This window comes from Carya illinoinensis, chromosome 14 (genome assembly GCF_018687715.1).
Source record: "Carya illinoinensis cultivar Pawnee chromosome 14, C.illinoinensisPawnee_v1, whole genome shotgun sequence".
Classification (NCBI taxonomy): Eukaryota; Viridiplantae; Streptophyta; class Magnoliopsida; order Fagales; family Juglandaceae; genus Carya; species Carya illinoinensis.
In genome coordinates, this window is record NC_056765.1 from 150,774 (window position 1) to 178,150 (window position 27,377).

The 27,377-nt window shown below is 35.0% G+C and overlaps 3 protein-coding genes across 18 annotated transcripts; 2 read left to right on the forward strand and 1 right to left on the reverse strand.

Moving 5' to 3' along the window:
* The first annotated feature begins 1,586 nt into the window (after positions 1–1,586).
* LOC122293402 (cycloartenol-C-24-methyltransferase-like) lies at positions 1,587–11,564 on the forward strand. 3 transcript variants are annotated; one of them, XM_043101966.1, is made up of 13 exons: positions 1,587–2,111; positions 2,253–2,319; positions 2,835–2,908; positions 3,046–3,130; positions 3,233–3,288; positions 3,482–3,536; positions 3,601–3,648; positions 3,795–3,878; positions 4,015–4,131; positions 4,261–4,344; positions 4,453–4,578; positions 4,778–4,875; positions 11,268–11,564. In XM_043101966.1, exons 1-13 carry the CDS (start codon positions 2,020–2,022, stop codon positions 11,329–11,331), a joined length of 1,050 nt encoding a protein of 349 aa, XP_042957900.1. In that variant the 5' UTR covers positions 1,587–2,019; the 3' UTR covers positions 11,332–11,564. The 3 variants fall into 3 exon arrangements, with proteins under 3 accessions (XP_042957900.1, XP_042957901.1, XP_042957899.1); XM_043101965.1 differs by lacking the exon at positions 11,268–11,564 and adding an exon at positions 4,976–5,248 and having other exon boundaries at positions 1,609–2,111; XM_043101967.1 differs by lacking the exons at positions 3,795–3,878; positions 11,268–11,564 and adding an exon at positions 4,976–5,248 and having other exon boundaries at positions 1,589–2,111.
* Positions 11,565–13,182: 1,618 nt separating this feature from the next.
* LOC122293220 (probable ribosome biogenesis protein RLP24) lies at positions 13,183–15,640 on the reverse strand. Of its 2 annotated transcripts, XM_043101734.1 has the most exons (6): positions 15,489–15,636; positions 14,961–15,071; positions 14,501–14,613; positions 13,874–13,987; positions 13,631–13,767; positions 13,183–13,545 (listed from the first exon to the last, which is right to left on the reverse strand). In XM_043101734.1, the coding sequence occupies exons 3-6, from the start codon at positions 14,579–14,581 to the stop codon at positions 13,374–13,376; spliced, it is 504 nt and encodes a 167-aa protein (XP_042957668.1). In that variant the 5' UTR covers positions 14,582–14,613; positions 14,961–15,071; positions 15,489–15,636; the 3' UTR covers positions 13,183–13,373. The 2 variants fall into 2 exon arrangements, with proteins under 2 accessions (XP_042957668.1, XP_042957667.1); XM_043101733.1 differs by lacking the exon at positions 14,961–15,071 and having other exon boundaries at positions 15,489–15,640.
* A 4,757-nt stretch (positions 15,641–20,397) lies between these two features.
* LOC122294737 (pentatricopeptide repeat-containing protein At3g53170) lies at positions 20,398–24,964 on the forward strand. 13 transcript variants are annotated; one of them, XR_006237699.1, is made up of 6 exons: positions 20,398–20,804; positions 21,523–22,618; positions 22,712–22,839; positions 22,949–23,017; positions 23,451–23,621; positions 24,372–24,866. XR_006237699.1 is itself a non-coding variant. In XM_043103662.1 (3 exons), exons 1-3 carry the CDS (start codon positions 20,487–20,489, stop codon positions 22,732–22,734), a joined length of 1,437 nt encoding a protein of 478 aa, XP_042959596.1. In that variant the 5' UTR covers positions 20,398–20,486; the 3' UTR covers positions 22,735–23,523. The 13 variants fall into 13 exon arrangements, 1 of the variants encoding a protein (XP_042959596.1); XR_006237704.1 differs by having other exon boundaries at positions 22,712–22,798; positions 22,916–23,017; XR_006237705.1 differs by having other exon boundaries at positions 22,712–22,798.
* The last annotated feature ends 2,413 nt before the right edge of the window (positions 24,965–27,377 follow it).

The window sequence follows — 27,377 nt, forward strand, 5'->3', positions numbered from 1 at the left end:
CATATGGTCACACGAGCTCAAAAACATATCCTCTATCCACGACAGTGCACAGATGGGACCATTCCTTGGCCCCCTCCCAAACCAACTGCCTCTAACACTTCTCTCTCTTCGTCCTCTAAGCTCTTATGTCCTTTGGTTCCTAATGAACCTTCCTCCTATACAAAAGCTTCCAAACACCAAGAATGGCGCTCTGCCATGGCCTTCGAAATACATGCTCTTCTTCTCAACCAAACCTGGGATCTTGTACCCCTATCATCTTCATACAATCTCCTCGGCTTCAAATGGGTATTGAATACTAAACGTTGTGTTGATGGAACCATTGAGAGGTGCAAGGGACGGCTTGTCGCTCAAGGGTTTCATCAGCAACACAGTATAGATTATTCTGAAACGTTTAGTCCAGTAGTCAAACCCACCACTATTTGGCTTCTCCTCTCCTTGGCTGTCTCTTCAAATTGAGCTCTTCACCAACTGGAAATACAGAATGCCTTCCTCCACGGGAATCTTGAAGAAGTGGTGTACATGAAACAACCGCCCAAATTCGTGAACTCTGAGTTTCCTCTCAATGTCTGTAAGTTGAGAAAGTCTATTTATGGTTTAAAACAAGCTCCTAAAGCTTGGTTTGCTAAACTTAGTGATAAATTACTTTCTCTGGGATTTTAGTGTTCTAGTGCAGATTCTTCTTTGTTTATCATGCGTAACAGGTCTGATTGCATTTATATCTTGATATATGTCGATGATATAATTGTGATTGTGTCTAATTCCATGCTTATTTATGAATTTATCATTGCACTGGGTACTTACTTTCTTGTTAAAAATCTTGGATTTTTACATTATTTTCTTGACATACAAGTTCACTGAACATCTATTGGTCTTTTTCTGTCTCAATCAAAATATATTGCTGATTTATTACAAAAGACCAATATGTCTAATTCCAAGGCAGTATCTATGCCTACGTCCTGTTCAAAAAAGCTTACAACTTTAGATGGTTGTACCTTTGAAGATCCTCAGTGGTATCGGAGTTTTGTAGGTAGTCTTCAGTACCTTTCATTTACTCGTCCAGATATTTCATTTGTTGTGAATCGTGTCTGTCAATACATGCACTGTCCACATCTTCCTCATTGGACTACTGTTAAACAAATCTTGCGTTATCTTAATCACACTTCTCATCTTGGTTTATATTTTTCTCCTACTCCTCTTCTAAATTGACTACTTTTACTGATGCTAACTGGGCTAGGTGCCCTGATGATAGGAGATCCACTGGAGGATTCTATATCTATTTTGGAAATCATTTAATTTCATGGGGTTCAAAGAAACAACCCACAATTGCTCGGTCTTCTACAGAAGCCGAGTATAAATTTGTTGCTAACACTGCATGTGAGGTTCTTTGGTTGCAGTCACTTTAGAGAGAACTCGGCATTGTGCTTCCTGAGCCTCCCACACTTTGGTGTGACAACATAGGTACTACATATCTATCCATGAATCCAGTCATGCATTCAAGGACAAAACATGTTGAGCTAGACTACCATTTTGTACGTGAAAGAGTTGCAGCAAAATCTCTCCAAGTTTCCCTTATTTCAAGTAAAGATCAAATTGCAAACATTCTTACAAAACCTCTTTCTGCTGCTCAATTTACTCTTTTTTGATCAAGCCTTACTCTCACAATGGTGCCGCTTGAATCGCGGGGATATTAAGGGAGTAGCATCACCACTCAGTAAATCAAAAGCATATTCCAGAAACTTGGAGAATAATTCCTCATAATATTCTTGTTATGAAAAATGATGACTTGGCTATTAGGTGTCGTGAGATTAGTCGCTAAGACACTGTATTCTGTTATGAAGTTAACTACTGTACAGAGGTCATTGCATTCCAAAATCATCATATTCAATACACGGTTTTCATTGAAACCTTTTTACATACACCTGTGTTGCTTGAGCTTTATTACCTTTAACCTTTTTACGTGCGTGTGTGCGTGTGTGCTTGTCCTTCGTTTCTGAAGATTCGGTAATCCAGAGAGAAATCATGTCGAACTCAGGGCAACTGAACAATTTGAGTCTCGCGTCGCGTATCGGTGGGAAGTTGGAGAAGAAAGACGTACTCTTGGCTGTTGAAAAGTATATATATATGCATGACTTTGTCTTGTTTTTTTATTTTTTATTTTTAACTGGAGGCTAGGGGGGCATCACAAGGTATTGGACCAGAGGATGTTTCTTTCGATTTTGTAGGGGAATAAAGGTTTTGGTTTGATGATTCAGGTATGAGAAGTATCACGCCGCTTATGAAGGTGAAGAAGAAGACAGAAAAGCTAACTATACTGACTTGGTGAGACCTGTTCTCTCTCTCTCTCTCTCTCAAACAATCTCTTTATTCGAAAATCAAGATTGCGCGCTGTTTGTACGTACGTACGTGTACGTGTGTGCAAACAATTTAACCGCATGCGTTCGTGCCGATTAGCAGCATGTAATTCATCAATGCCAATGCCTTTGGCTTTGGAAGAATCCTATTTTTCTTTTTCTTTTTTGTGTTGGGTTTCTAGATCATGTTTTTTTAATTGAAGGTAATTATCAATACACGTCAAGTAACTTTGATTTGTGTACGGCTAGGTTTCCTGTCTGTTCCTGGCAATTAAGGACGTTGGCCGGCCCCGTTTATGCTTATAATTTTGAGCATATTGTTATTTAATTTGTTCATCTTATAGTACTTTGCAATTGATCTGTTTGGTTGAAATGAGGAATATTAACCTGTTAAGTCGATATATATTTGGATGCCAAATCTATATTACCTGTCTCTGAAGAATATAATGTAACTGATCAATGTCTTATATATGTTAATCTCAGGTTAATAAATACTACGATCTTGCCACCAGCTTTTATGAGTTTGGCTGGGGGGATTCATTCCATAATGCACCCAGGTGGCCTTTCAAGTCCAAGCATTGATGCAGTGTATATGTGTGTGTGTGTGTGTGTGTGTGTGTGTATAAATATAATTTCTGTGGCCTACGTTTCTCATTAAAATCTAACTATTTTGATGCTTTTGCTCTTGATCAAGATGGAAAGGGGAGACCATTCGAGAGAGCATCAAGCGACATCAGCACTTTCTTGCTTTACAACTAGGCCTGAAACCTGGGCAGAAGGTTTGTTCGGCCTCGGTTCATGGAACCTGCACAAACTGACGATATAGATCAGATCATTGACTGTTCAAGTTCTCAATACATGTTCTTTTCTTGGCATAATAGGTGTTGGACGTTGGCTGTGGAATCGGTGGACCTCTGAGGGAAATTTCTAGATTCACGTGAGTGCCCGCATGCAGTTCATGCATTTTTTTTTTTTTTGTTAGGATTCAATTTTACGTTAAAAAAAGAGAGAAGAAAAATGGCCTTTGCCAGTTTAAAAGGTTTTGAAGTTCGTGTATATATTGAAGTTTTATATATGTTTTGGAAGGGCAGTTTTTAAATTATGTTTGTGATGATGGTGATCTGGTACAGCTTAACATCAGTGACGGGGGTGAACAACAATGAATACCAGATATCGAGGGGAAAGGTATATGGTTTCTTGCAAGTAATTCTAATTTTGTGTCATTAACCTTACGTTGCTCCCCGGCCAGGAACTGAACCGCGCTGCTGGAGTGGAAAAAAACTGTGACTTTGTCAAGGTTCGTTTTATCGCAGACCAATAATTGCAGAAAATTGAGAATTAGAGAGAGAAAAAAAGTAGCAATTTCTATGATGATAACCCAGGAAAAAGGACTTAATTGTGTGACAGATCCATGAATATTGTTATTGATTCTCGATGATGCAGGCTGACTTCATGAAAATGCCATTTCCTGACAATAGTTATGATGCAGTATATGGAATTGAGGCCACTTGTCATGCACCAGATGCAGTCTGTATTCCAAATTCTAATATTTTTAGGCTTAGCCTGCTAGGATGTTGTCAACTTCCAACTACCACTTTCTGATCTTTTCGCCCTGTTTTTTGTTCTCTTTGGTTTGCTATATATGTTTCTGATCTGGATGTAGTATGGATGCTACAAAGAAATATACAGAGTACTAAAGCCTGGCCACTATTTTGCTGCATATGAGTGGTGCACGACCGATTCTTTCAATCCCAATAACCGAGAACATCAAAAAATAAAGGTAAGACAAGCTTGAAGCATGGAAAGGCTGCTCTATATTTTTTATTCTTTAATTCATCTTGGGTTAGGGTTGATATGAAGTTTTGCCATGATTCTTACACTGTCATTGCGGCAAAATTGTATGACACAGGCAGACATCGAGATTGGTGATGGCCTTCCGGACATCAGGACGACAGGAAAATGCCTTGAAGCTCTGAAGCAAGCAGATTTTGAGGTGACTGCAAGTTACATGTTAAGCTTTTTCCTTCTGTTTTCTTTCTGAATTTATTTTTCTGATTGGCACAAGTCAAGTGACAACTTAATTATTTTATTCTGCTCAAAGCTTATATGGGAGAAAGATATCGCCCTGGACTCACCTCTCCCCTGGTACTTGCCTCTGGATAAAAATCACTTCTCACTGACTAATTTCCCTGCAACTTCGGTTGGGCGTTTCGTTACAAGAAACATGGTAAGACTGCTCGATCTCATACAAATGTCGCCCCAGATCTGTATGGTCACACATATTTTGCATATTTAAATATACTTTTTTTTTTTTTTTTTTTTTTTGTGGAATAATGCTTTTCCAGCTCTGAGATTTGCAAGAATTTTCTCTCGTTCAACTCTGACAATTGATCATTAGATCAGTCTTAAGTTTTTCACTTTTGCAGGTCAGGATCCTGGAATTTGTGGGACTTGCCCCTAAGGGAAGTCAACGTGTTCAAATTTTTCTAGAGCAGGCTGCAGATGGTCTAGCTGAAGGTGGAAGGTACATGTTCCCTCTACTGCAGAAGAGTTTAATGGTGGTGCGAGTGAATGAGTTTATTGCCTTCCGAGTTCTTTTCATATATGTCCTTTCTTTCTTTCAGGAGAGGAATTTTCACGCCAATGTACTTCTTTGTGGCCCGGAAGCCGCTTTCAGAGGATCACTAATCTGGCAGTGTAAAGTTTAAACCAATAAACCAGATAGCAGAGTCATCATGGAATATTAATTAATTAAACAAGTTTAAGCGTATGCTAAGAGTTGCAAGTAGTTTGTCTCTGTTCTACAATAAGTTTGAGCAATGTTGTGACCTTCGGCTGCATTGGGACATGGGCTCTTTTACTCACCTAATTATGAATCAAATCTCCAGCTCCCCTGATTTGTGTGCTTCCTCATAATTAAATGTATGCATCTCATGATGATCTGCACTTTGACAGTTTGGAATTAAAGATCCAGCCTTCAAACAAGATTTTATGTTCATTTCGTTCAATCAAATATTTATCAAATAAGGAAAAAAAACCAAGTAAATATAACAACTCTTGTGCTCAAAGCCAGTTTATCTAATATTAGCCTGCCAACTGTACACACGACACACATATCAGTTAAAAAGACTTGGATAAATCTCCTTGAAAAGCAATGTATGGCACCTCTATAGAAATGATATTGACCAACTAGATTCTTGCAGAACCTAGATTGTAATGAATTACGTACACATACAGATTTTGGAATTACAGAACAGATGGAAGTGATGAAGACTCAACTTCCGTGTTAATTGAGATCAAGACTTACCTACCACCAATCTACTGAAAATAGTTTCCTAAAGATTCCAACAACGTTTTTATTTATTTATTTATTAAATATAGCTCAAGAGATTTGATTAACTTTATTTATTATTTGGATAAAAAAAATAGATGTGATTAGTTGTGTATTAAAAAAAAATTTGATACAGTCAATTATATTAGTAGAGTGCACAAGAAATACACAAAAGTGATTATACGTAACATTACTTTGTTTGGATACAATTGTAACAGCCCATGTGTTTTTTTGCAACTCTTCTTTGTATAAGAATGTCCTTTGTCCTAAGATAACTTGTACTTTTTTTCTCGCTCTCTCCTGAGTAGAGTTCTCTCTGCAACTCTTAGTAGTGTTTCTTGATTACAATCCATACTAAACTTCCCACCATTCCAAAAAGTTTAAAACTCCATTTTCTCTAAAATATTTCAGCTATGGATATGGAGAAATTGATTCACCAAACAAAAGTCATTTCTTGGGAAGGTTTATACCTATCCCTTGAAAATGAACCAGCAAATGGAGATTTTGAGTTAGCTCTCATTGGGAGGATCTTTGCAACTCGACCTCTTAATAGGATTTCTTTACATGCTTCCTTCAGAGCTGCTTGGAGTTTCCTCAGTAAGTTTCACATTGAAGATTTATAGGTAAATCTTTTTCTCTTTACATTTCAAAATGCTGGTGACAAAAAGAGAATCCTAGACCAAATTCCTTGAAACTTTAAGGGGCATCTCCTCATCCTCAAAAACTACCCTACAAAATCTACATGAAAAGAGATTAGTCTCAATACTTCACCATTCCATGTTCAAATCCATGGTCTTACCAGAAATCAGATGATAGGAAAAAAATGCCTCTAAAATAGGGGGAGCTCTCAGAATCTTTCTTGGAGTGGATGTAGATCCTTTGTTTGGTTTAGCCTGTAAGAAATTCATTAGGATTAAGGTGGAGATTGACATCACCAAACCTTTGATACAAGGACTCTGGGAACTAAGAGACTACAATTTTGACACTTTGGTTTCGTTTAAATATGAACGTCTATCCAATTTTTGTTACACTTGTGGTAGGATTGAGCACTCCCAAATTTTTTGCAAATTCCTAAATTCTACCCCAGAACAAATGCCATTTGGGCCTTGGCTACCTACAGAATCTCCCATCTTCATGACTGTTCAACCTATGCATCAGGGTCAAGAAAGGGTTCCTAGGCTACCGATGGATCACTAGGTAAGGGAAGATATGTGCCAAGATATTCCTCAATCTAACGCTGATTTGGTGGAAAACAGGGTCTTTGGTTCTTTGGCCCTGACGTTGCCTATGTCCCCTTCTTGATCTATCCCTTACAAGGTTATAAGAGTCAGTGGTTTTCCCTTGGTCACTTTCTAATCTAGACTTTGAATCATCTTCAGACTGTATAAATGTTTCTTGAGGTGGTGAGTCCAAGGACTCTACCTCAACCTGGACTTTTTTTGGGACAGTGGCAGGTTGAGTCTCAACTAAATCCAGTTGAGATTTGGCCATTTGTGACTCATTAAAAGTCACATATCTACTTATTATACACTTTTGTTTTCCAGGTTCCTCTATCTATAGTTTATAACCTTTTACTCCTTCAGTATATCCAACAAAAATGCATCTCACAGCCTTACGTTCCAGTTTATCAGTTTTAATGTGTATAAGCAACACAGCCAAATACCCTCAGGTTACTGTAGTCTGAGGGTTTCCCAGTCCATAATTCTTGGGGAGTTTTACAATTAATGGCATGGATGGACTGCTATTTATCAAATAAACAGCAATACTAATTGCCTCTGCCCAAAAAGTTTTAGGTAATTTTGCATTGGACAAGATGTACCTAATTCTCTCAAGAATTGTTCTATTCATTCTTTCAGTTAGGCCATTCTGTTGGAGTGTCTCTCACTGTCCTATGCCTTGCAATACCCTCATTTTGACAATAGTTATTAAACTCATTTGATAAGTACTCAAGTCCATTGTCTGTCCTAAGCTTTTTAACCTTCCTCCCAATTTGATTTTCAACCAAGGTTTTCCATTCCTTAAACTTGTTAAAGGTGTCATTTTTATGTTTAAGGATATAAACCAAAACCTTTCTAGAATAGTCATCAATAATGGATAGGAAATAATTTCCCCCACCATGAGAACTAACCCTTGCTGGCCCCCACAAATCAGAATAAACATAGTCCAAACTTTGTTTAATAAGGTGTGTACTGGGTTTGAAGCTAACTTTAGTGAACTTGCCTAGTATACAATCTTCACAAAAGGGAAGTTCTCCTAGGTTTTTGTCACCAAGTAACCCCTGGTTTTGGAGTTCCTTTAAGCTTTTATGGCTGACATGCCCTAGTCTTTTATGCTAGAGTACAGTATTATTTTCCAAAGGTTTCTGGACAGCAAAGGCATGTTCTCTAATAGTTTGACCTACTAAGGTATAAAGACCATTCTTTATTCTCTCTTTCATTACTATTAAGGACCCTTTAGTTACCTTTAGAACTCTTGACTCAGACTTAAAAGTGCAATCAGATTTATCAAGCATTCCAAGAGAAATTAGATTTCTCTTAAGGTTAGGTATGTATCTTACATCTTTTTTAGTATCCTTTCCACACTATCATGCAATTTTAATCTGATTGAACCAATTACAAGAACGTTGCAAGATTCATTATTACCAAGCATAACATGTCCACCATCAAAATCAGAAAAAGTTTCAAACCAAGATTTACAAGGGCACATATAAAAAGAACATCCTGAATCTAAAATCCATTCATTACTAGATTCAGTCTCAGAGATACAAAGTACCTCAGCACTCTCATAGCCTTCAGATGCAACAGATGCATTTCCCTCATGTTTAATCTTATCACCCTCTCTTATTTTCTTTTTAGGACAATCTTTCTTGAAGTGTCCCTCTTTGTGACAAAGGAAACACTTCAATTATTTTGCTTTTGATTTTGATATAACCTTATTCTTCTTTCCTTTATAAACAGGTTTATCAGATCTTCCCCTAGCCACTAACCCCTCACCAGTCTGAGGTTTAGCTTCAAAATTATTCTGAAGTTCCCTTGTATGCAATATAGATTGCACCTCATCCAATGAAAAAATTTCTCTGCCATAAATAATTGTTTCTTTTAGGTTAGAATATGAACTATCAAGGGAACTCAGTAACAGTATAGCCTGATCCTCATCATCTATTGTGATGTCTATTTTAGCAAGATCTAGGATGATTTTGTTAAATTCATCCAAATGATCTTCAATAGACATTCCCGAGGTCATTTTAAAGGTATACAGCTTAGGCCCCGTTTGGTTACACTAATGGGATGAGATGAGATGAGATGAGATGTTTTAAATAGTAATGAATAAAATATTGTTATAATATAATTTTGTAATATTAATTTTGTATTGAGATTTGAAAAAGTAAAATTGTTTATTATATTTTGTATGGAGATTTGAAAAAGTTGTAATGTTGAGTTGAGATGAGTTTTTTGATTTTGTGTAACCAATCCAGGCCTTAGTCTTCTTGTGAAGACGATTGGCTAGAGACTTGGTCATGTAGAGAGCTTCTAACTTTAACCAAATCCTTGCAGATGAATCTTCATTGGCTACTTCCCGTAAGACCTTATCCCCTAAAGAAAGAATAATGGCACTATGTGCCTTTTGCAATATCTCGAGTTTAACCCTTTCTATAGTAGAGGAACTTAATTGTTCCTTTGAGGACCCATTAGACAGCTTCCTGTCTCTAAGAAGTGTTTCTTAGAGATCATGATGCACTAACAGAGCCCTCATTTTAATATGCCATAAACCAAGATAATTTTTTCCTATAAATTTCTCCACCTCAAACTTAGTAGACCCCATCTCGACCTAGGCTCTAGATACCACTTGTTGTAATTCTAGGGTTTCGGCAAGAATACCAAATATCTCAACAAGATACCAAGATTGATTCAAGAAATATAAAATAGAAAACACAATCAAATTGTAAATAAGAAAATAGAACGAATATACCAAAAACACGAGGATTTAACGTGGTTCAATCCTTTCGGATCTACATCCACAGGGGGAACTGGCCAGAGATCATCTTATTAAAATTTCCAATCGCAATAGAGAAACAGGTTACAAGATTTAGGTCATAAAATGACCCTAACTCCCTCTCAATTTTCACTGATTTTAAGTTTCTCTCATAAACCCTAATTTCTCTCTTAGCCTCTTTCTCTTATACAGCTCTGTCTCTCTCTTCTATCTATAGTGGCCATCACTTGGCCTTTTATATTACTAACTCATAACACGGCAGAACCCTAATGCATATGATCTAAACACGTGGCCATGTAATAACCACCGGATTACAAGAACAAAATGATAAGATACAAATTACAAATATGTCCTTCTATGTACAAATTATTGACACAGAACACTACAACTTAATTTTCTCATATCAATCTTGTTTTTACTCAATTTCTTTAAAAAAAAAAATTGCACAATACTTCCGCACAGCATCACATATAACAACTTAGTTGACACAATTAATTCAACGCTCAAGAGCCAACCCAAACTCTCTTTGTTATACATTCAAATACTTGTTTCTTCTCTCTACATCACATTTAAAAAAAGAAAATAAAAGGAAAGTACGTGGGAAACTCTAGAATACTTTCTTCATGAATGGGTCGATCACAAAATCATTTATTTCTCTTATTAAATTCCTTTGCCATCGTGTTATCTGCATAGCCTTCAAAGAAACCTACTTTTTTTTTTTTGTAAGTAGGATTGAAATCAAATACACTATATAAGAAAACATGTTTTTTTTTTTCGGTTCTTTGCCATGACTCTTACACGACAAAATTGTATGACACAGGCAGACATCGAGATTGGTGATGGCCTTCCAGACATCAGGACGACAGGAAAATGCCTTGAAGCGCTGAAGCAAGCAGGTTTTGAGGTGACTGCAAGTTATATCTTATCCATTTTTCTTCTGTTTTCTTTCTGAATTTATTTTTATGATTGGCATGCACAAGTCAAGTGACAACTTAATTATTTATTCTACACAAAGCTTATATGGGAGAAAGATATGGCCCTGGACTCACCTCTCCCCTGGTACTTGCCTATGGATAAAAATCACTTCCCACGGACTAGTTTCCCTGCAACTTCGGTTGGGCGTTTCGTTACAAGAAACATGGTAAGACTGCTCTCATGCAAATGTCCCCCCAACATTTGGTTACAAAGATTCTGCATATTTAAATATACTTTTGTGTGTGTGTGTGTATGTGTGTTGAATAATGGTTTTCCAGCTATGAGATTTGCAAGAATTTTCTCTCCTTTCAACTCAGAAAGGGGTGAGGCGATTGATCATTAGAGTCTTGAATTTTTCATTTTTGCAGGTCAGGATGCTGGAATTCGTGGGAATTGCCCCAAAGGGGAGTCTACGTGTTCAAATTTTTCTACAGCAGGCTGCAGATGGTCTACATGAAGGTGGAAGGTAAGTAGTACATGTTCCCTCTATTGCAAAAGATTGAATGACTTTGTAGCATAAATTTAATGCACAGAAGTGTTGGTGGTGCGAGTGAATGGGTTTATTAAACAAGAAAAGAGATTTCTTTGAAGTTGATCTTAACTGAGAAATTCTTCAGGAAAGGGATTTTCACACCAATGTACTTCTTTCTGGCCCGGAAGCCGCTTTCAGAGGATCGCTAATTTGGCAGTGTAAACCAATAAACCAGACAGCAAGAGTCATCATGGAATTATAAACAAGTTTAAGCGTATGCTAAGAGTTGCAAGTAGCTTGTCTCTGTTCGATCAGTTTCCTTTACGTGTGGTGCTATTTCTACAATAAGTCTGAGGAATGTTGTTAACTTTGGCTGCATTGGGACATTGTCTCTTTTACTCACCTAACTATGAATAAAACTTCCTCCCCTGATTTGTGTGCATGATGTTTTTTCTACGCCATAATTAAATGTATGCATCTCATGACGATCTGCACTTTGACAGTTTGGAATTAAAGATCCGGCTTTCAAGCCATCAACCACCATTATTTCATGTTCTTCAATCAAATATTACCAAATAAGAAAAAATAAATAAAAGGAGTACATACAACAACTGTTGTGCTCAAAGCCAGTTTATCTAAATGGTAGAGGAAACTAGTATTAGCCTGCGAACTGTACACACACACATCAGTTAAAGACTTGGATAAATCTCCTTGAAAAGCAATGCATATTGCATGCACCTCTATAGAAATATTGGCTTAGTTTTCTAAACAAAAGCCCTGCAAATTGACCAAGTAGATTCTTGCAGAAATTAACTCTGTTTTCTCACTATTATTGAATAAATATATATATATATTGACTTAAACAAATAAACAAACCGTAACAAACTAGATTGTAATAAATTACATACACACAAAGATTTTGGAATTACAGAACAGATGAAGTGATGAACCCTCTCCTCTCCAATAAACAAACTGTAAAAGAAGAGACATATATGGGCTATATAGCTCATGAATTGTGTGGGCTATCCAGCCATCTATTCGCATTGCGCATGTTGTTAATTGAGAAGGATTAACACCTACCTAGTGAAAATAATTTTTTAAAGAAAAAAAGGAAAAATTTAGTTACAAACGTAACTACACACTAACATATGTACTAATCTAATATGATTGATCAAAAAATAAATTTTATTGAAAACGATACTAATTTAAATTTTGAATATAAAAAAATCAATATTAATACACAGATTAATATGCAATTTTATTTATACATAACAAAACTTTAAAAAAAAAAAAAAAGCTAGTTGTCTTTTATTCCAACAACATTTTTATTTTTTAATACAGCTCGAGATTTTATTAACTTTATTTATTAATTGGATACAATTGTAACAGCCAAGTGTTTTTTGCAACTCTTCTTTGTATCAAAATGTCCTGATCGTGCGGTCTGAAAAGTTCGCCTATTAATTACTTTGAAAATTCATTTTCGTGTGCGAGAAGACAACGCAGCCTGTTATTGTTATAAGGGCTTTGTTAGATGCAGTCAATGAATACAGTCAGAATACAAATGGCTATACAGAATAAATATAAAAAATTTTTCATGATTGTACAAAATAGATAAAAAAAAATTATAAAAATAATTTTTTTTCACGTAAATCTCATATTAATTCACTTTTTTCAAAACGACTACACGTCAACTACATTTACCGACTGCACAAATCATTTCTGTTGTTATAGTAAGTAATTAACAACAGTCATTCACCGCTCTAAGCCTCTAAAGCCAACCCAAACTCTCTTTGTTATACATTTAATTACTTTTTTCTTCTCTCTTAATCACATTTAAATAAAGAAAAAGAAGGACCGTAATTTTTTAATGGTACACTACTCTTTTCTAAAAAGAACGTAATATTTGCACAACTCACTCATAATTATATCTAACATTATTAAAAAAAAAAAAAAAGAAATTGGAAACTCTAGGATACTTTCTTCATCAATGGGTCGATTACAAGATCATTTATTTATTCGATTAAATTCCTTTGCCATTTGAATCGTGTTATCAGCATACCTTTCAAATAAAACCTAAGTTTTTTTTTTTTTTTTTGGTTCTTTTCAATGAAACAAAATCCTCAAAAAGATCTACAATATCGGATGGGGAGAGGAGTACTTCCTATGCGCACAAACAACAAATAAAAGCACAATACAAATATTTTGAATAGCAGGTACAACCTTTTGGCAGGCAGCAAAAAGATCAATGGAGTCATTCTTCCATAGGTTGGTTCTCTGCCAGTGGTTGGGACACCTTGACCTTGATCTTCGGAAGAGTGAGAGATGGGTCCTCCTTGAGAACAGATGGGGCTTTGACCAAGCTGATGCTCTGCTCCAGCTCCTTTACTGCCTCTCTCATTTGCTGGGCCTTCTTTCCCTTCTTTCTGCAAATATTTTCAGTTACACGTTAGATGATACTCATCAACCTTATTACGCTTTTGAGCATAAGATAAAGAGATCACATATTACCTCCTCTCAATATGTTTAGCCTCCCTCCTAGATCTGACTTTATCAATCGTCTTAATGGCCTTCAGTGTGTTTTCCGTAACATTCCTGTCATATCTCTCTGGCCTATTCCGCTTCCTCTCAAACTCAAAGGTAGAATCCTGCAAAAATAAGGAAGTAGGAACAAGAAAAACCATATCACCAATAAATCTTTTGTCATTCAAGCAATGTTGCATTTTGAATGATAAACTAAACAAGCATGTTTACCTGCGTCATGTCCTTTCCATGTAACCGCCTATAGGCCTTAGTCCATTTCACCTTGCGAGGATTCCTCTTCATCTTGAAATTCTTGTGGCACTTGGATCTACAAAAGCGAAATATCTACAAAAGGATCGCAAGTAAGAGATTGGGCACAAAATAATAATATGAACCACCAGAGGATATGCAGCAACAATAGACTACAGCATTTTAGCAGGCATGTGACCTAGCTTTAATCCCTCCAAAAGAATAAAAGGTTTTCATTTACTCTGGACAAAGAATTTTTGTGAAGCAACATATAAACTTTGACATTACCAAACAATAAATATCTGATTGCAGTTTTAGACTTACACATCAAGCCAATATCCTTGAAAGACACATTCAACAGCTTAAAAACATGTAATTGGCAGTGATTCCAACTGATGGAACTTATGCCAGAAGATGAATCCCACGTGATTGACTCTAATTTTGGAAGCAAAAAAGAGTACATAGCAGCAGAGGCAAAAATAGACAACAGACACGGTTCATATGGCATAGCGAAATAAAGAACAAATTTTGCAAAGCAGCCTGAACTTCACATAGAACAATAGAATAGACAAAGGATAGCAAATTACGATTAAAAAATTAGAATCATACCTTTGCATCATTGCGGACAAACTGAATACCGTGCCCTGGATAGATAGTGGAGGAACAAAACCAACACTTCTCTATCCTCATCTTATTTTCAAACAACTAGAAAATCCAAGTTCCTAAAAGAAAAGGTTAGAATATAAGAGTTAAAAAAAGGTGTCATGAAGAAGAAACCCAAAAGGTAGATTAACATTAGAAATGCCTTGAATCTATGATGTGAATGCATGGAACTTAGAGAAATATATGAATCAAGTTGCAAACTGAAACAGGCCAGCTCAAACTAGTAACAAATATAACGAAGCATGAAAAGATTGTCAGCAACTAAAAACCAAAAAATGTGACCATGAAAACCTCAAGAAAAATAAAGCATTTCTTTCTCTTTTGGAACCTAAAACAACAAAGACAGATATATAATACTGCAATGATACGTCAAATTTCCGTACATATATACTGCTCTGCCTTTTACCTTTACTTCAGTAAACTGAACACATCTTCCTAGTCTTTCCCTCAAATATTCGGGACTTTAACAGACTGTCGAGGTAAAGACCTCCGGTTTCATGGACTTATATTCGAGCATCTGTCCCCAATGAGAAAATCAAAGCCAACAAACAAATAATCTATATGATCAAATACAGACACCAAGATTTCACTAAAAAACACTTTCATAATCCAGAATTCAGTAACATCGAATAATTACTGATCAGAAAGGAGGAAAAAAAAGAACTTGCATGTCACCATAAGGCCAGTATATATATTTTTTTATCATTAATGCTATTAGAATTCACAAGGTAATGGAAAATAAGACAGAATTGCAGCACAACATCCAACATAAGAAGTTTATAAATATCACCCTGAGCTTCATGTTACAAAAACCTTATAACTCCCATACAGATCCTCTGTTTGTTTCCCGGGAAAAAAATTCCAAAAATATTTCGGAGTACAATGGATAGTAAATGCTAAAATTGCTTGCGGTTGAGGAGCTGAATAAACTTACGGCGCCGTTAAGGGTGGTGCTGATGATATAACAGTCCCCGGCGGCAAAAAGCGCAGACGGAGTCGGTCCCTTCCTGCCTCGCAACCTTAACCCTAGTCCTCGCTTTGGTAGGAGGTTTACAACGTTTATGAAGACCGAGATTTTGCTGGATATTTGGGCTGTGATCGGCCCTAAATGCAAACGGAACCATAGGCCCATTTTAGTTTTTCCAGGCCAGTTTCAGACCCAACAAGGAAAACCATATCTACGGTTTGAGTAATGCTACTGGATCATTTGAAACTTAATGCTGAGATAGTCATTTTGACATAGCGCCACCACATAGTACCATGTGGTTTATTAAAAATAAAAAATATATTCAAACCAAAAGGCTGTCTGAAAATAAAAAAGATAAAGATTAAGGTCTCTTTTGATTATACAATTTAGATGAAATGAGATGAGATATTTTGTTAAAAGTTAAATAAAATATTATTGTAATATAATTATTTAAAATTAGTTTTGCTTTGGGATTTGAAAAGTAAAATTATTTATTATATTTTTTGTGAGAATTTATGAAAATTGTAATGATTATATGTGATGAAATAAGATGAGATCGTTTATGTTTGGATTTCCAAAAACTCTAGTTCCCTATAGCCTTTTGTGTTTGTATTTTTAATTTTGTTAATAAATCACACGGCATCACATGATATTGCCACATCAAGAAAGCCATATGAGCGATAAGTTCATATGGCTAGATGGTATTATTCTTAAGATTTTACTCTCTATTGCAACATGGGAGAGAACACAACAGAGTAACAAGAGTTGCGCAAGATCCAATTAAAGTACAAGAATGCGAACTCCTTAGACCAATACAAGTATGAGGCGAGCTACTCAACCACCTACTGTACATACAACCTCCGCACTCTAGCCCACGTGGCTTTTTTTTTTTTTTTTAAATATTACACTTCTCTTGTTCCCATTTGAAACATCTCTTTCCCAGAAACCCTTTACGTCGTCCGCCCCTCCCTCAACAATGTCCCGCATCCTTCCCCTAACAGCTGCTTGTATAGAAAATAAATGAAGAGGTTAGAATCAATTTGCGAAGCAGACCTTGCAAATTTCTGACCAAACAGTTGCTGAGTTTTTTGAATGAGGTTGAGATATTCCCGTAACAGAGGTAAAGATGGAGTTTTTACTCTTAAGTGAAGATGAATTGAAGGATTTCCGAACCAAGATAAGTCTTGTTAAAATTTTCTTTTCTTTCTTTCGGTTTCTCAGCAACCAAACAGCAAAATGCTGCCAAAAACCTCAAATCGAATCCCTGCTGACACTCTTGAGTTAGGAAAAATGTTGCCGATGCTTAAAATTTACGGAAATGAGATGGATAACAGATAATGGGTGCTAGCTGGGCAAGATGGGTTGAAGGAGAGAGGCGGTGGCAGAGAGAGAAAAAGAAGTGTTGAGGGAGAAGGATCTGGTTGGGTGATTGTGCAGAGAAGAGAGGCCTGAGCAAATGAGTGGATCGAGTGAGAGAAGAAGAAGGGCTGAGGGAGGAAGAGATCTGGGCGAGGGGGAGATCGAGTGGAAGAACCGGTGAAAGGGCAATCGACCGGGTTTGCCACGTGGGTGTGGGTGTGTGGTGTGTGCTAGTGAACCGGGGGTTGAGTAGATTTTTTCTACAAGTATTCACTCTAAATCTTAACATTTTTCAACCAAAGTTATTGATGCCAAACAGTTTAAATGGCCGCAACCACTTAAATTTGGCATATAACATATGAGATTGTCTTCTTCTTCTTCTTCTTCTTTTTTTTTTTTTTTTTTTTTTATACATATATATATATATATAATATATATATATATATATATATATATATATATAAAGATATATTGGGGGAGGAGGGTCGAATTAATGATCTCCATTTTGGAGATTTAGGTATTGTGTAAGGGTGTAATCAATTCAGTCTGGTCTAGTTTTAGACAAAATCTAAGACCGAACCGATAGACATCAGTTTTGTATTTTCTAAAACCGATTACGCACCAGTTACCCTCCTAAACAAATAATCCGGTTTTAACGGTTTTTAGTCCAATTTTTTAGTTTTAATAAAATACATATAGATGTTAACATAGAGGGGCAGCCAATAGAAAGACAATGCAACTATGGCACACGGCAAGAGAAAAAAACTATGGCTGATTTACTATATAGTTATTGCTTATTTACAATATAAATACTAGAATATAATGGCTGGACTATCTATATGGTAAAAGTAGCTATAACTATTATGTAACTATATTAACATAATTCTTTTAATTCCATCGCACATTATTTCTCGATAAAAACAAACTTGTGGTACATATATATTTGTCAAAATAAAAGTATATAATATTTGACTATTAATATAGCTTTATAAAACACAATTACAATTTACACAATTAGAAAATAAAACACGATAACACATATTAGTAAATACCATCTACTAGATTTCGGATTCAAAATCCTAAATTACAATCACAAAATTACACAAACACAATCATAAGAATTACAATTACAAATTAAAATTACACACAATTACACAAACACAATCACAAAAATCATAAATTTCGGATTCAACAACCCCAATAATTTGTAATTGTAATTTCAAATCACAAATACCATCTACCAGAATTCAAAGTAATTTTACAAACACAATCACAAAACTCGAATAACACAAACACAATCACAATCACAAAACCCTAATGATTTACATCAGGTTTCAAAATAATTTCAAATAACTTAAATAAGTTAAATGAAAAAAGTAATGGAGAAAAATTATGACGAGGAATCGAAGACAGAGAGACGTGAGAGAGGGGATGCTGGCTGCGTGAGTCTTGACTCAGTGAGGGAGGTTCCACGACGAGAATGAGGTGAGGCCGAGGGTCTGTGCATGGCAGGTTGTGGAAGAGAAGAAAATAAAAAGAAAATGAAAAGAAGAATTGAAGATTGAATTAGAAGTGGCACGTCACACTCACAGCAAGAGCCAGGAGGAAGAAGAAGAAAAGAAGAACCGAAGAAGAAGTGGGAGTCTAGGATGGCGCAGTAGGAGGATTGAGGAAAATGAAGAAAATAAAATGAAAGAAGCCCTAAGAGCACTAGCATTGGTTTCTTTACATGCATCTTCAAAATCATAACTTTTGAAGATCGATTTTGCATATAAAGAAAAATTTTCACATTGGATTATGCATTTTTTAACCAAATAACAATAAATATTATTATTTTTTATTTTTTTCTTAAAATTATTATTTTTATATATTTTACAATTAACACAATGTGCTCAAAAATACAAATTTCATATATCTAAATATTACCAATTTTATATATCAAAATGACTACTTTTGTCAATAAATATTAATACATATTAAAAAAAACATTTTATATCATCAACTTAATATAAACTTAATATATCAAAATCATATTAATACAAATTTCACAAAATTGATTTTAATGGGTAGGAGAGAGAAAAAATAGTAAAATAATATTTGAAGAGTGAATTGTGGTTCTTCAAACTTGAATAAATACTATTCATAATTATATAAAATTTTGAAAATACATAATCCAATGTAGACCAATTTAAAAGGATATTATTCAAATATAAAGATGAATATGAAGATACATAGACCATTACCACTGCTCTAAGGATCAAGGCTAACCAAAACGCACCGTATAAAGGAAAAGAGAGGGTTGTACTGAAGTGCAATATTAGTATTAGTGTGTATATATATATATATATATATATATATAATAGACTACTAGTATTAATAATATAAGTCTACATTAGACTATTAGTATTAGTTATAACTATATAATATATTAGACTATTAGTATAGATATATATTAGTATTAGTTATGGTAATTTAGTATAACTATGTTAGTATTATAAATAGACTTAAAGTATATGACCAATAGTAATATTGAATTAGACTATTAGTATCATTATAAATATTAGTATTAATTATAGTGATTATAATAACTATATATTAGTATTTGTTAATATCTAATTGTTATAGTGAGTTTAGTTTATTATAACTATATTATTGATAGACTATATTGATTATTTTATATGTGATTATTTAGTATAGTGATTTATATACTAATTTATACATAAACTTAAAGTATAATACTAATAGTAATATAGTATTAGACTATTAGTATTTAGTATTAGCTTATGAAATGTAAATTGTAGTAATATAAATTATATTTATCTACTAATATCTTATGTACTTGTCAAAAAATAAATATTGAGAGTTTTAAGTTTATTAGGCCATCAAAATTTAGTAATAATAATTGAGTGATTTTCTTTATTTTTTGGTTCTTACTTTTTATGATAAAATTTTATTAATAAATAATATATATTTATAATATTATATATTTAAAGCATATGATTAATTAAATTTTCATGTTTAAGATTAAGCTTTTATTTTATAAATTATAATAACATTATCTTATAAATAATTTTAATTTTAATTTATATTATTATATATATTACATATAAAAATTATATATAATATAAAACATATTATATATAATATTAAAAAAATAAAATATATATATTAAATAGTATCAGTCCAGTCTGGATAAAAAATGGCTGGAATCGAAATGTTCCAACCGATTTTTTATTTTCAAAAACTGATCTCGAATTAAACCGATCCAAAACTGACCGATCCGATCCGATGCAACTGTTTTTCCAGTTTTTAAAATTTTGTTTACATCCACAGTCTTGTGCCATCAAGCCACAGGCTGACGGCATACAGCATATGTGACTTAAGATGAAAATGAGATAGTAAATGGTTTTGGGCCCAAGTAGAACATACGGCCCATTTTCTGCTAAAATGTGTATAATTTAGGCCGGCCCGTTTGAAATTGAACGTTAACGTACGCGCAGTTTATCTTCAATATCTTTACAGCACTAACATGCGCATATTATCGTTGTAGCCAACTGCCAACGCTCTTCCACTAGCTCAACCTCATCCTCCACTCCAAGGCTCAAAATGGAAAGCCAAGCCCTTGCCCTTGCTAAACTACGCTCATCCAGTACCCGTTTGAAGAAATTACCCAGAGACGATCTGCACGCACCAAACCCACTGAGTTCCTCTATTCAATTGTCAAAACGGAGCCCTAAATCTATCTCAGACGGGCTCCAGAAGGACACCAAAAAGGACCTGTCTCTGATTCTGCGAACGGACGCTGCTGTAGAAGGCATTGCGAGGAAAGCGAACTCGAGAAAGTATAAACAGCTGTGGCCTAAAGCTGTTTTGGAGGCCCTGGACGAGGCTATCAGAGAGAATCAATGGGAGAGTGCTCTCAAGGTTAGTGGGTTTTGTTTTTCTTGAATTTGAAATTCTCCTTTTGGCCTTTTTATTTTATTTTGGCAACACGGTTGGTGGGTCTCCTTGAGTTCGATATATTTATTTCTAATCCTAATTGTTTGGTGGTTTGTGTGTGATTGGCTTCTGTGTTTGTGGATGGAGGATATTATTTGCCTCTGTTTTCGTCCTGGTAAATTGGTAATTAAAATGTCATGTTTTAATGGGATTTTTTTTCACTTTTCTTGCGAAGGTAGTTGTCTTTTGACTCTTTTCTTTGTTTCTACCACCTCGGGTTTTATTGATACATTTCCTGTTTGTGCTATTTGCTGCTGTTTCAAATTTTCCTTATTTTTCAACCCTCTAAATGTCTGTTCCCTTTGTCAGTTAATTTTAAACTACTTTTAGTTAAGAGTCTTTTCTTTTATCCACTGCGACCTTGTTTTATGAGTAATCAAGAATTTTATTAGATCAAAACAATAGGTTAACTCATGTATGTGGGACATATACAAGATAGACCTAAGTATGATTTAAACCGACACCTTAATTAAAAAAAAAAAAAAAAAGAATCTTATAAAAAAAATTATTTAAACCGACACCACGACCCATCAAAATTTGAATTGTCAGCACTGCTACTTTTTGTATGAATTCTCGTTCCCCTGTACTGTGAGACTTGTTGGAAGTTTTCAGCTGTTTCTAAAAGACCAATTCCTTATTATAGATTTTTGGATTGCTTCGTCAGCAACGTTGGTACGAGGCAAGATGCCAAACATACACAAAGTTGTTAATGATGCTTGGCAAGTGCAGTCAACCTGCGCAGGCCGGCTTGCTTTTTGAGATCATGTTATCTGAAGGGCTTAGACCTACTCTTGATGTCTATACTGCTCTTGTAAGTTCTTATGGGCAATGTGGCCTTCTTGACAAGGCTTTATCAACTCTTGAGGATATGAAATCAATCTCTGACTGCAAACCAGATATATACACGTATTCTATTCTTATTAGCTGTTGCACTAAGTTTCATCGTTTTGATCTGATTGGACGGATTCGTGCTGAGATGTCATATCTGGGGATTGAATGCAGCACTGTCACATACAATACTATTATCAACGGATACGGTAAGGGGGAAATGTTTGAACTAATGGAGGATACACTGACGGAAATGATTGAAAGTGAAAGCTGCCTTCCTGATATTTTCACGTTAAATACTTTTGTCAGGGCTTATGGGAAATTAGGGCAGATTGAGAAAATGGAGGAGTGGTATAATGAATTCCAGTTAATGGGAATACAGCCAGACATGAAGACATTCAATATCCTGATCAAATCGTATGGAAAAGCAGGCATGTATGAGAAGATGAGGTCAGTTATGTATTATATGGAGAAAAGATTTTTCTCTCCAACAATTGTTACTTTTAATACAGTCATCGAGGTGTTTGGAAAAGCTGGAAATATTGAAAAGATGGATACATACTTCAAGAAAATGAAGCATCAAGGAATCAAGCCGAATGCTATTACCTACTGCTCTCTTGTTAGTGCTTACAGTAAAGCTGGACATATGGTAAAAGTTGATTCGATTTTGAGGCAAGTAGAGAATTCGGATGTAAAACTAGATACTCCTTTTTATAACTGCATTATCAGTGCATATGGTCAGACTGGTGATGTGGAAAGGATGGGTGAGTTATTCTTGAAAATGAAAGATAGAGGATGCAAACCCGATAATGTCACCTTTGCTACCATGATCCAAGCCTACAATGCACAAGGCATGAATGAGGCTGCTGAAAAATTGGAGAGAAAGAGGATTGCAGTTGAAGAGAAATTTGGTATCATGCTATGCCTTATACTTTCTATCTCTGCGAGAATTTCCCCTGAATCTAGTTACTCAAACAACCTTACCTCTTTTTCTTCTGTTTCAGGCATGAATTTGATTGGATGGTAGCATGATTTATTGTTTTGGACAGCAACTCTCACAAATGCTCAATGTTGGTCAGATCTCGGGAATGGTAATTGCTTCCTTGTAACCACCGTTATAGCAGGTCTTATTGTAAGCTTCTAGATTTACTTCCCTCTGTTTTTGGTTATCTTGTACGTTACACATATTTGCATGCTACTGTATATAGTGCCTTAAAGCAAAATACTTCTGGTAATTGAAGGATGTATGCATCAAATGGTCCAACATGGCCCAAAGGACTGGCCATTTTTTACAAGCGGGGGTGTCCAAGGTCTGTTTTGCATAAAGAACTTGCTAGTATCCTGATTGGGATTTATTCCTTTAGTTAATTGTGTAGTGAGACTGATTTCCATGTATTTAGTCTTGTGAAATTTTTTTTATTTAATCAATTACTTTACTTTTATATGTTTATGTATCTCTCTATGTATGTATATCAGGCAATTCACAATTCCTTATGTTCTACAAGATTTATATCTTCCTCTACCACATCCTATTTCATCTGTAATAATTTCTTCCCAATTTGGAGAAAAATCCTGGGGCTATTCCTGATTTTCACTGAAAAATTATATTTAATACACTAGTTGAGATGTGTGAAGCGTACGTGCCTATATGACAACTAATTTATTGGATGCTACCGCTTTTTTGTTATCATCAATAAGTTCTTATCTAGTGATCTTACCTACTCACATATCATTATTTTTCAGGTGACCTAATGTTAGAAGCAGGGACAAGTGGACAATCCCCACCCCTCCTCCCCAGCAGGGACCCCCCCCCCCCCCCCCCCCCCCACAAAAAAAAAAAAAAGATTTGAATATGACAAAGTTGTCGTTTACAGATACTATTGTTTTCACCTCTTCACTCCCTCATATTTTGAGGTGGGTCCTTATAATGCCACCAATTTAGCTTTGGTCTCCTGTCACTTTTTTTTTTCCCCTACTCTTGTAGACTTTGTTGCTCTTTTTTTCCAAAAAAGAAAAAAGAATTCAAGCTATATGAAATTGAGATTTTCTTCTTATTTTATTCTCTATTTCTCTTTTTTTTTTTTTTCGGAAAAAGAAGTAATAATAAAAACTGAAGGGGATATATGTAGAGAAAAAGGTATTACGTATATTTACTTAAACTTCTCAAATCCAAAGCACATTTAAACGTTAAAGAAGATATAGTAATTTTAAATCATTATTTTTACTGTAATGTGTATTTTTGCTTAAATTTATACACTTTTTATTCTTTTAGATTTTGTGAAATATATTTATTTAAGCTTGAAACTATATGTTTTTTCTTTAGTTCTTAATTTTGTTGTCACTTTGCTAATGGTGCTTCTAACCTGCCGAACAGCTTATTTTACCCCAAAATGGTTCCCTATATGGGGGACCTCACCGATGAACACAGCCAAAATTCTTATTTGAATAGTCATAATATTCAACCTGATGCACCTTTATCCAGAAAATAAACGGGAAATATGCATGTGAATAATTTTCGAATATTAGAAAAATGTTTTAATTTTAAAAATCTCTGGATAGATAGTCATTATCACTAAAATAGTACTGTCTTCATATTTTATACGCATCTCCTCTTGGTAACCAAGTGGACTTGATTTCTAATGCAATCTTCATTTCATTGTGCAGACATATTGGCACATGAGAATGCATCACTATAGGTTAATGGTGAAAGGTAAAAAGGACAGTGAACACATGGTGGAAATTTCATGGGGTCCCCAGAGGCATAGAAGTGAATGCATATGTGAGGAGGAATGGTTGCATCCACTGCAAGAAGGGAAAAGAATAAAATTGCTAGAGACAATTTGCTGCAGAAATCAAGGACAAATGATTGCACCAGTGAGAAAGATGATTTGAAAGGCCATTCAGGTCGGTGCCATGAGACCCATAATTGAACAGAAATCAAACCTTAGTGACTACAAAACTTTTGTCTTGCAAACCCAGATGATAGGAGTTATTTATTTATTTTTTAATTATTATAATTATTATAATAGGTTTTTGCACAGTTTATTACCCCAAAAATAAAGATCAGCCCCAATTAATTATTATATTATTTGGTGCTGTGCAAGTTGTACGTACTACTTTCCTCAAGAAGTACTTTCAGTTCAACAAATTATCTCTATATGATCTTGTCTTTACGTTGCTAAAACAGGGTATTTACCTGCTAATTTCTTCAGCCTATCCTTGAACCAAGCAGCAAATATAGTCATTATTTCATCTTATGCTTTATTTTATTCTTTCTGTTGATAGGTGTGTGTGGTGTAAGGCTCTTTGCTAAATGCAGAACTGTTGCATAAACCTTAAGATACATAATCCAAACATGCATAAGTGTAAATAATCTCTTGGGGATGTGGCTTTGGCACACATGGGCACTCTCTCTCACTTCATGCCCAACTCCAAGTCTCCAAGTAATGGCGTGGATGTGAAATTATGATTCCCATAAAGCAAAAAGTTTACCCTTCAACCTTTTAAAAATGTTTTTTTGGAGGAAACTATCCATAAAAAACAAAAATTAAAAACAGCAACTTTGTGTGAATGGAATACCGCAAATACAGCAACAGTGGGAGTAAGTATTGAAAAAAAAAAAAAAGAAAAAAAAAAGAAAAACTGGAACAAAATCATGAGTTGAAAGAGAGTATCTTTTATATTTTCCTGGTCAAAATTCCTACCCTACAGAAAATGGTAAGAAAATGAAGCTAAGCCATGGATAACCAACCCAATTAAGAAGCTTCTGATGGAGCAATCAAGAAAGTGACAAGTACTAGCGAGTGAGATCTGTTGTTAATTCCCAATCATACTTACTTTGTGTATTCAACAACCACCATCCAAAGCTATCATTACGATCTTGAAAGTAAACCCATTTTTTTGACCAATGTTTTCTTCTCAATCCGTGAAGTCTGGGGCAAAGCAGTTGGAAGTAGTAGTGGAGGTCAAATCCAAGGACAAATTTGTATGGTATAAACCCATAAAATCTTCCTTTCTTTTATATATATATATATAAATGTATATATTATACATATATATATGAGGTCCATTAGATTAATGCATATGAGATTGAACTTGACAATCCCCTAATCGGCATTTTCATCTTTGCGGCCTATGATTGAACCGACTTGCTTAATCCACCATAAAATTGGTTTTGGCATGAGTCACTTGACAAGACGAGAATATTGCCTTGCATGTATCGTATCATTTGAAGTGAGATGATGAAAGGTTAATGGCCGGGGATTTTCCTTCAAAATGTCAATCTTTTTATCTTTGATTTCCCATTCCCCCAAACAGCGGCCTCTTGATACACGAAATCCCAACAAAAAAAGGACTTGCTTGCGGAATAATATCTGCTATTTCAAGCTCATGAATCATGATGTAAATGGAATCCGGGACGATCGATGTACCTGAGTTCAAGCTTCAAACTAGGCATATATAAAAGTCATGATTAGCCCCGTTTTCATCATTTGGATGAATGTGAACTAGATTCTTGCATGTCTCCAAACGAAAGATGCCTACACTCCTGAGTTGAAAGTGAGATCATTATTTGAAAGATCGATCGATAAAGCTTAATTTGCGTGGTTAATTAGCATACGTGAGGATACTAGCTGCTGGAATTAAGATTATCGATCGGGGTTTCTTGCTAGTTTTTTAATTAATTAGTCAGAGAATTACATCTAGATCGAGTTGTAATAATCCATATATACTTTTGAAAGTTATGGTACCTTTACGTCATTTTATTGCTTTGCGTGTTTTTTACTCCAAAATCATTCATCTAACGATGACTATATGGTATGAAAAACTGATCATCTAGGAAATTAAAGATCATGGAAAGGTAAAATGTAGAAAAAAAATGACATTATTTCTCAAGTTCTTTAAGTAGTACTGATCTTCTTTCCTTGATGTTATTGTATTTAATTGAAACTAGCAGCTTGTTTAGTTGGTTTGGAGCTGTGCCTTTTCACAACAATATTATAATATAGTATGTGTGAACCATATATGCCATTGAATATAACTTTGGTGGACTACAAATTCAATCAAAGTGACAAATCAACTGTAAACAAGGTAAAAAATTAGGTAGTAGTACTCCCAAACATTCCCCCTTGAATCAACATAGACCTAATTACTATATAGCTAGCTAGAAGCTGCTAGCTAGCTAGGACGACTTACCTCTCTACACCTCTCCTTTTCTTCTTTTGCAATTATTGCTAGTGTTACAATCAACTTTATAAAGCATATGCCACCTATTAATTATCCTCCTCGATCCTCCTCCTCCTTTTTCTTATTTTCCTTGCTCTCTTTTTCAAGACATTAGTACCACAAGAATTATACTAAAGGCTATATATATATATATTGATTTGGAATTTTGTGCTATCATGTGTACACGTTCTCAAGATGAGGGGAATGTTCTTATTCCTTTATTTTTATTTTTTCCCGGTTGAAGAACTGGATATGTATGCACTAACAAGGACTGGAAAACGGCATATGCGCGCATGTTAATCAACGAACAAGCAATTCAAAGATCGGAGAAAAAAGAGTTGTACTGGTTCCATGAATCAGTTCCGATCCCAGTTAGATTGATCTTATATTAGCTTAGCTAGGTAGTCATTCCATATCATTTTCAATGCAACTAGTCATCATGTCATT

Bases quoted from the DNA above. Each gene is read 5' to 3' on its own strand.
- LOC122294737 (XM_043103662.1), top strand. From the start codon at position 20,487: ATGGAAAGCCAAGCCCTTGCCCTTGCTAAACTACGCTCATCCAGTACC. The intron at 20,805-21,522 runs GTTAGTGGGTTT...TCCTTATTATAG, and splicing joins AATGGGAGAGTGCTCTCAAG to ATTTTTGGATTGCTTCGTCA. The intron at 22,619-22,711 runs GTATCATGCTAT...CTTCTGTTTCAG, and splicing joins TGCAGTTGAAGAGAAATTTG to GCATGAATTTGATTGGATGG.
- LOC122293402 (XM_043101966.1), top strand. From the start codon at position 2,020: ATGTCGAACTCAGGGCAACTGAACAATTTGAGTCTCGCGTCGCGTATC. The intron at 3,289-3,481 runs GTGAGTGCCCGC...GATCTGGTACAG, and splicing joins AGGGAAATTTCTAGATTCAC to CTTAACATCAGTGACGGGGG. The intron at 4,345-4,452 runs GTGACTGCAAGT...TTCTGCTCAAAG, and splicing joins TGAAGCAAGCAGATTTTGAG to CTTATATGGGAGAAAGATAT.
- LOC122293220 (XM_043101733.1), bottom strand. From the start codon at position 14,581: ATGAGGATAGAGAAGTGTTGGTTTTGTTCCTCCACTATCTATCCAGGG. The intron at 13,988-14,500 runs GTATGATTCTAA...ATCCTTTTGTAG, and splicing joins TTGTCCGCAATGATGCAAAG to ATATTTCGCTTTTGTAGATC. The intron at 13,546-13,630 runs GTAATATGTGAT...AAATATTTGCAG, and splicing joins GCTAAACATATTGAGAGGAG to AAAGAAGGGAAAGAAGGCCC.